The sequence below is a fragment of the Ornithodoros turicata genome, chromosome 1 (assembly GCF_037126465.1).
Source record: "Ornithodoros turicata isolate Travis chromosome 1, ASM3712646v1, whole genome shotgun sequence".
In the NCBI taxonomy this organism is placed as follows: Eukaryota; Metazoa; Arthropoda; class Arachnida; order Ixodida; family Argasidae; genus Ornithodoros; species Ornithodoros turicata.
Window position 1 is genome coordinate 136,719,323 of NC_088201.1, and position 8,555 is coordinate 136,727,877.

The following is an 8,555-nucleotide window of genomic DNA, read 5'->3' on the forward strand; positions in this document are numbered from 1 at the left end:
CTCACTTTAGTGAGGTTAGGTTAAGTTAGGTTCTGGAAATCTATAGATCTTATATGGAAAATCCTTTGGAATTGCTTTGGACAACTAAAGGTCCATTCACACATGCGTTTCTAAAAGCGGCGCCACCCAAGCGTTCGCGTTCGCGTTTTCGGTAGCCTGTCACACATGGGAGGAACGCATCCGCAAACGCCTTTGCTCACTCACGCGTATTCTCGAAGAGCACGACACTCATCGTACTTCGTAGCCATCTTTTCGCAAATATCCAATCCAATCCCGGTTTTCAAGATGGGCTCTCAGCTGGACTGTGAAGAGGAGTTGTTGACAACTATTCTCCTCGCCTGTTCTACCGCCTCGGCTGCAACAAAAACGAAAAAGAAGAAAAGTGGTGGGTGCGTCCGTGTTTACGGGAACGGGACAGCGTAGGGCAAGCCCAGCACCTCCTTCCTGGTTTGCGTCGAGCGAATGATGAGGTCTACTATCGAGAGTGAGTACTGGTTGCTTGCTCAGTGTAACATGAATGTAACAATGTAACACCTGTAATGTTAAACCAAACTTGTGTTCAGCTTCTTGCGCATGCCGCCAAGAACTTTCGATTCATTGCTGAGTTTGGTGGCGGACAAGATACGCAAGAAGGATACCCGGTGGCGACCATCCATCAAGCCGGACGAAAGGCTTGCTGCCACTTTAAGGTATCTCTAAATAATTGTGCGATGCATCATGACATCGAATACAGTGATGTGTCACTGCGTTTAGGTTCTTAGCTGCGGGCGAGTATATATGCAGCAACTCATTCAATTTCCTTATCGGAAGATCAACGTTGTGCGGCATCGTGTCAGAAACATGTCAGGCCATTTGGGATGTGCTTTTCCCTCTTCATGTGACTTGTCCCGCAACAGTCGACGAGTGGATGAAGGTTTGTAGGGTTGCGTACATATTCTTGAGGCAGTTTATTTTAGTTTAGGCAGTTATTTAGCCGTTTAGTATTAATATCATCATCATCATCATGTCTTGCTTTTGTATTTTTGGGTTTCCTCTCTACTATAGGTGGTAGCTGGGTTTGAGGAACGGTGGAACCTCCCTCATTGCATTTGGGCAATGGACGGGAAACATATTGTTGTTCAGTGCCCTGGCAAGTCGGAAAGCATGGACAGAAATTATAAAGGAACCTTCAGCAAATGCATGTTCGCAGTTTGCGATGCCTACTACAGGTAACTCCCTTTTGTTGAATGGGTAACGTTCAGTCAAGCACCTAGAGTGTTGGTCATAAAAGGACATTCCTACCATTTTATACGCCGGTATTCTTTGGTATCCTTCAGACATGCATAGAAACTTGAAGAAAATGAATGTATTGCCTTTCAGATTTATTTATGTGGATATAGGACACCACGGAAGCCGTAGTGATTGGGGCATCTTTTCACAGACCTCTCTTCTGAGTGACATTGTGTCTGGACGAGCCAACATCCCCCCAGCAAGCCCACTTGGAAGCCGTCCAGAACTTCCTTACTTTTTTGTAGGAGATGAGGCATTTCCCCTAAAGACGTTCCTTATGCGACCGTACCCCAAGAGAAGTATGTCAGATACATTTTTATTTAATAGTAAATTGCATATAACGTAAACAACAAGAACTAGCCAAGGCAGGTCACAAACATATAAGCCTCCAACACCCAAGGATCAACGATCAAACAACTCTGGAAAAACGTGCTGATGCCAGGACTTGAACCTAGATCCTTCTGATTTACGGCCAGGTATGCTACTGTCTGCTACACCACGCTACCACAGAAACGCATGTGTGAATCCAGCTTAATGGTTATTTTGGACGGACTTGCTTTTGACATTTGTCCAAGAAATTTCAAAAGACATTTCTGCTCCGGACTTCTTTTAGACTTTCTTTTGAAAGTCTACACGCTTTGCCTTGAATATCTGTTGAAATTCATTGACTTTTCTTTTCATTACTTGCTTCCCCCCCCCCCTACACGCACTACGTTGTCTGGGGTTGCCTCAAATTTAATTTTTTTTTTTTTTTTGATTGGGTGTTAGCGCCGCGAAGCAACTGTGGCTATGAGCGGCGTACAGATGTGGACAGACGGAGAGAGGATAGCAGGAAGGAGTGGGGGACAGGGGGGTTAGTATGCGTCCTGGGCCGACTTCAGGGGGAACTGTGCCGACATTCGTCTGGAAAGTCTTCGGAAAACCCAGGGAAAACCTCAGACAGCACAGCCGGCGGTAGGATTCGAACCCACCGCCTCCCAGTCTTCAGCACGACCTTGGTTACCACCAACGAGCGGACGCCTTAGCCCACTCGGCCATGCCGCTGGTAAATTTAATTCAATTTGCTGTGTAGTAGCAAGTATTGAAGGACAGGAACACAAAATCACATGTGAACAGGTGTACTTTATTTAGCCACATTCGTTTTTGAAAGCATTGACGCGAGGCCTTCCTTGGTCTCCCGTAGGCTGGTACCTGTCTACTTGTCTACGTCCACCGTGTTCCTACAGGGAAAGCACAATTTTCAGCATTTGATTGAAAACATAATAGCATCTCCTGAATATTTTCAAATCCGCGTCATCTACATTTAATATGAGTACACACATCCTCTACGCCTACCCCATAAGGGGACAAATGGTGGCCATTACTGCGTCGCATACTTGACATTTACACACACTTCCATATATTAATTATCCGCCAGTTATGCTACTCCGTCATCTTGATAAACAGTGGAATAAACAAGTCCACTAACTGTATTATACGTCCTCACTCAAAATACGGCCGGTGTACCATTAAGTATGCAATTGAAACCCTCTGTAGGCGCTCGAAAAATAAAAAAAGTTGAGCTGGAGCGCTAACTCAGAACCACGTGCACTGCAGCTACAAATACTTTTAATCATCATTCAACTTATCCCTCCCTTAATATGTTAAAATAAATAAAACATTACAAGGCCACCACTGTAGCAACAATATAAGCCTCGGAAGCATATGTGTCGGAAATCCATTTGAAGACGAATTTCTTTCCTCTCAAATAATCAACGCTTTGCAGTATCTGTAAACACGCATCAACGTCCTGGGGGTTTTCGATCGGATAGACGTCCAGCATGCCCGCAACTGGCCACTTCACAAAAACGAAATCCACTTGGAACGGGAGAAAAAACTAACTTATCGGAGAACGTTGTAAATGGCGCCACGCCGCTATCAAGTAAACATGGCAAACAAACAGGCGAGCAAGGAATGGATTGACTTGGCTTGGAAACTAGACAATGTTGCCCGCCGTGATTCACTGTCACCGAAAGCGAGGAATGAAGCAGGAAAGGTGCACGGTTTTGTTTTTCTATAATCAAACGCAATGAAACTAAACAAATGACAATATTGAAGAAAAAAAAAGACAGGAAAATAACATGTGTTACTCTAATTAATGGAAGCAGAAAGGCGAGCTTTTCCTTTTTTATAATGCAGCGCAAATAAGTATTAAGTACCGGCCTAGCAGGAGTGCTCGCCGATCTGGGGGGGGGGGGGGGGGGATGTATATCCACGTCTTCGTTGCGCTTCTTCTTGCAAAAGTCCTAATTAATTTCTTTATTTATTTTACTTGACCAATGTGAAATCATGCAGGGCCCTATTGACGCAATCATATTCAGCCCATTCAGAGGGTTATATACGTTTGTGCTATCACGTGGAGCTCCCGTGCATTTTTTTCTTTCCTACTGTAGGAATGTGTAACCCCCTTATCGTGTAATCTATTACCGCAACACTGATCCACTTTACGCTTCCACCTAAATTTTCGTGTTTCCGTTGGAACACCCTTTTTTGCTCGGTCTTTGGACTACCTACTGACTTGTCTTTTGAAAATGAAGAAAATGGAAGTCCAAAGGCGGTCAATAGATTTCCTTTGGCGCGACCTCTTTAGGCTTTCAGGACAAAGAAAGGCCAAAGGCCGCCTCCAGAAATTGTTTGAACAATTGTCTATAGGAAATCAAAGTCAAAAGAAAAGTCTGTTCGCTGAGTGAGGAGCCAGAGAGAGAGACGATGTGTTCCCAGCCACGTCAGTTGCTTTTACTGCCAACCAAGCTAAACACGTATTACAAAAGAACACACACACGCGCGGGCACGCGAAGCCCATCCTGATACCGATGGGTCTGCTCTGTCCCACATCTCCCCCTTTGAGTCCAGCAAACCTAGTCAGTTAAGCTTTGTCCCTGTACACACATTTACGACGCCTGGTATCTTTGCGGTGCTTTAAAGGGACTATGAAATTTCCCGAACCCCCATACTTTTTTTCGATGGAAACTGTTCTTCCCGCAGAGAAACTAATATGCCACAAATTTTTACGGACGAAATCGCTCCACTCTGCGAGGAGCGCGCGCTGGAAATGTCTCTTCCGCGTTCCTCCTCTCCCGCGCATATTTCCCTGCCGATGGTGTAACTGTACGGACCGCTCTTCGGTTCCCCGTTACGTCACCGGTGTTGCACAATGGCAAGTAATGCCGCGAGCTCGCGCTGTGGCTGCCGCCACTGCCGAAATCTGCCGATCGCGCGAAAGCTGCTGTCATGGAGATTTCCACTCCCGATGAACGCATACGCGGGATCCTACGGCGCATGCTCCTGGCGGGATTCCTCGGCTCGGCAACACGTCACGATGACGTGTTGCTGAGCCGGCCGTGGTCGCGTCAAGTTACCCGTTGTGTCTCCGCTCGGCAGCTCGTCACGGTGCGGCGCCAGCTGTCCTCCCTTCGCCGCTCCGTTTAAATTCGCTCCCGAGAAATCCGCTCGCGCGACGAAAGTAAAATTTCGGTTCTAGACTCAGAAAAATGTCTTCTTTCGAACGAAACGAAGAAAAAAATCGTTTCATAGTCCCTTTAACACAACGGCCAGACCTAGTATGAACATAGGTGTCCTGTACCACACGATTCTGCTTATGATCCTCGTTGTCGCTGCGCCAGAAACCTACCAATCATCGTCATCATCAACACGATTCTGCCAAGAAGTAGAACCGCCCGTGTCGCTGGTTTTCGTTTCTTGGGTCGCTGCTTGAGAAGGCAGAGGTACCAGATGAGTTCGATTGCGTCGCACCTGCTGCCCCTCGGTTTCAACCCAATAGGAACGTGGTTCTTGGGCTCTCTCTGTGACGATGCCCTGGCGACGCAAGTCGATAACCCATACGTCCTCCCCTTCCTGGAGTTCGGGAAGGTTCCGGACTCCATGTCGTCTGTTGTAGTCCCTTTTCTGCCGTTGTCGGTACTGCTGCTCGAACTGACGAAGTGCGTTGTAGTTTGGCAGACTCGGGACCAGCTGCTGCGGAGCAGCTGGGACAGTCGTGCGTAACTGTCTCCCCATCAATAGTTGAGCAGGACTATATCTATTCTTCGGCGGGAGCGTCCTGTAAGATAGCAGGCTCTTGTACGGGTCCTCCAGTCTTCGGAATGGATTGCTGGATGACTTTGACAGCAGCCTCGGCGAGACCATTACTCTGGGGATACCTGGGGCTTGAAGTTACGTGAATGAACTGGTACTCCTTAGCGAAGGAAGCGAATGAAGAGGTTCCTGTCTTGGAAAATTGTGGCCCATTGTCCGATACCACAACTTCGGATATACCATGGCGCGAGAATATAGATTTACAATGATTAACCACGCACGCGGAAGATAGGTTTTCGAGACATGCTATTTCCGGGTAGCGGGAAAAATAGTCTGTCACAATCAGCCACCAATGCCCTCTTACGAAGAACAGGTCCATGGCTACCTTTTGCCAAGGACGATCAGGCCAGTCGCTTGGCATTAGTGGCATCTTTCGGTTAGTGCTGTTGCGTAGACATTGATGACAGCCTTTCACAAGGTGTTCAATGTCCTTGTTTACAGTGGGCCACCACACAGTCTGGTTGACTCGTCTCTTGCATTTTTCCGCTCCAAGATGTCCCTCGTGACGTGAGTGGAGGACTGACATTCTGCACGATTTGGGTACGATGATTCTCATCCCACACATCAGAAGATCACCCTGTCTCGAAATATCCATCCGGTGTGTCCAGTACTCCTTCAGCTCTGGTCGAAGGTCACGGCGGCTTGGCCACCCCTGGTCGATGAACCTTGATATTTGCTCGCACACCGGGTCTTTCCGTTGCCGTAACGTCATCAAGTTCAGGGATGTACCTGTCGCCGGTATTGCGGATGTCATCAACCTTACATAACTTCCAAGCTCCTGTTCAAGTTCTCTGGCTTCCGTAGTATATTGGAGCGGTGCTCTGGAAAGTGCATCAGCTGCTAGAAGTTGCTTCCCAGGAACGTATGTGATTGTCAAGGAATATCGCATTAAGCGCAGCTTCATTCGTTGAATTCTTGTAGTTAAGTCATCGAGTTGCTTGGAGAGAATATTGGCACCAGTGGCTTGTGGTCAGTCTCCAGGTTGAAGGACTTGCCTACAAGGTAGTCGCAAAATTTGTCGCACGCCCACGCAAGAGCCAACGCCTCCTTTTCGATTTGGGCGTATCTTCTTTTAGTGTCGGTCAAGACTCGTAAAGCATACGCAATGACTTGAAACTTTTTTCCTTGTGACTTCTGTCGAAGGACGGCCCCGAGGCCGTACGATGATGCGTCGGCAGTTACTACGGTCTCTCTTTTGGGATCGTAAATACCTAGAACTCGGGGAGAAGAAAGTATCTGCTTCCATTGACGCATCTCCTTCCTCCATCTGCTTCCTCCTGTTGTGGTCCCCAAACAAAGGCTTGCTTTGTACTTAGCATAGAAGAGAGTGGTTGTAAAATGTCCGCTACACGTGGGACGAAGCGTCCGAGGTATGTAGCCATTCTGATGAGTCGACGGAGTTCTGTTTTGGACGTTGGCCTGGTTATTTCTTGAACGGCCCTCAGTTTTGTTTCGTCCGGTCGGACACCTGCTTCGCTGACTGTATGTCCAACATAGGTCACCTCACGAACTGAAAAGAGACACTTGTCTTCGGTAAGTGTGACTTGTGCGTGGCGGAGACGCCGTAGGACGTTACGTAGCCTTTCGTCGTGTTCCGCTTGACTGCTCCCCCATATTAGGACGTCGTCCACATGGCAGGCTACTCCAGGAAGCCCGGCCAGGACGTCGATCATCCTCTTCTGGAAATGTTCGGGAGCTGAAGAGATGCCAAAGGGCAGTCTATTAAAGCAAAATCTCCCGAACGGAGTTATGAAGGTTGTCAGCAGCCTGCTGTCTTCTGTCAAGGGTATTTGCCAGAAGCCAGAATTTGCATCGAGCTTGGAAAATATTTTTGCTCCTTGCAGAAGTCCCAGTGTATGCTCGATGCTAGGAATTGGGTACCATTCTCGCTCAACGTACTTGTTCAGTTCCGTGAAGTCAACGCACACTCGTACTGACCCAGACGGTTTAGGTACGACGACCATTCGTACGCACCATCGGGTAGGTTGATCAACAGGTGATATGACGCCCATATGGTGCATTCTGGTGAGCTCTTTCTTCGTCTTTTCGTATAAAGGTAACGGAACTCGGCGAGGAGAAAACAACGCAAATGGCTTGGCGTCTGGGCGAAGTGCGATGTGGTAGTCACCATGTAGCTTACCGAGACTTTGAAAGAGTTCTGGAAACTCACTCTTCGGCTCCAGCTTCTTTACGGTACACAGGCTCCCTAGCACCCCCAGGTTTTCTATTGCTGGCTTTCCCAGTAGGGACGCTTTTAGTCCTCTCAAGACGTAGATTGTCTGTAAGCTTCCGCGCCCTTGGAAGGACAGGCGCAGTTCTGTGGTCCCTACGATTTGGAGGGATACTCCGTCTGGTCCGTGTAGCCTTCGTGGCGGTGGTCGAAGACCGTGATGCTTGAAGTGTTCTTGAAACAGTTCTTCCGAAATGACTGTTTCGTCAGCTCCAGTGTCCACCTTGAATCCTAACGGGACGCCTTCTACTGATATTGTGATGTCCCACTTAGAGTCGTTGTTGTGCCGGATGGTGCCTAGGAAACCTACGTCTGCTGTATCAAGTGAGCGTACCGCCCCCGAAGACCTGCAGACTTTGGCGAAATGGCCCTTTTTTCCGCATCTGCTGCATGTCTCTTCTTTTTCTGGACACAATTTCCGTGGGTGGCAGTCTTTACCGCACCACTTGCAGTTACCTTGCATCTGTGAGTCCTGTCTCCCAGCTTTCTTTGGCGATCGTTTCGCACGGTTTTGACGAGGCTGTGCTCCGTGCTTCTGACGAGACACTACTGATGGAAGCTTCGTTGTCGGTCGGCGTCCTTATTTCGTTCTGTTGACGACGAACTTCTTCACGTTGTCTCGCCGCAAGCTGGGCCTTGCGTAAATCCAGCTCTGTATCTAGTTGAGGACTTTCTGAGAGCTGCTTGTCCCTGAGTCCCACTACAAGACGGTCTCTGATGAGCTCTTCTCGGACTTATCCGTATCCGCACGTTTCTGCCAACGTGGGAAGTGCTGTAACAAAGTCTTCGACGGATTCTCCTTCCAACTGGACGCGGTTGTTGAACCTGGCCCTCTCGAAAATCACATTTCTCCTTGGAATGAAATATTCATCAAACTTCTTAAGGACGGCGTCAAAATTCTTCTGCTGTGCTTTCGGCAGAC

General features: G+C 48.1%; 1 protein-coding gene and 1 pseudogene across 1 annotated transcript; one reads left to right on the forward strand and one right to left on the reverse strand.

The window, feature by feature from the left end:
- The first annotated feature begins 371 nt into the window (after positions 1–371).
- LOC135369602 (uncharacterized) lies at positions 372–1,695 on the forward strand. Its single transcript, XM_064603119.1, has 5 exons — positions 372–484; positions 564–689; positions 754–913; positions 1,045–1,208; positions 1,360–1,695. Exons 2-5 carry the CDS (start codon positions 574–576, stop codon positions 1,613–1,615), a joined length of 696 nt encoding a protein of 231 aa, XP_064459189.1. The 5' UTR covers positions 372–484; positions 564–573; the 3' UTR covers positions 1,616–1,695.
- Positions 1,696–5,347: 3,652 nt separating this feature from the next.
- LOC135385675 (uncharacterized protein K02A2.6-like) lies at positions 5,348–8,096 on the reverse strand (annotated as a pseudogene).
- Positions 8,097–8,555: the final 459 nt, after the last annotated feature.

Excerpts from the sequence above, each read along its gene's own strand:
- LOC135369602 (XM_064603119.1), top strand. The coding sequence starts at position 574 with ATGCCGCCAAGAACTTTCGATTCATTGCTGAGTTTGGTGGCGGACAAG. Across the intron at positions 690-753 it reads AGGCTTGCTGCCACTTTAAG|GTTCTTAGCTGCGGGCGAGT; the intron begins GTATCTCTAAAT and ends CACTGCGTTTAG. Across the intron at positions 1,209-1,359 it reads GTTTGCGATGCCTACTACAG|ATTTATTTATGTGGATATAG; the intron begins GTAACTCCCTTT and ends ATTGCCTTTCAG.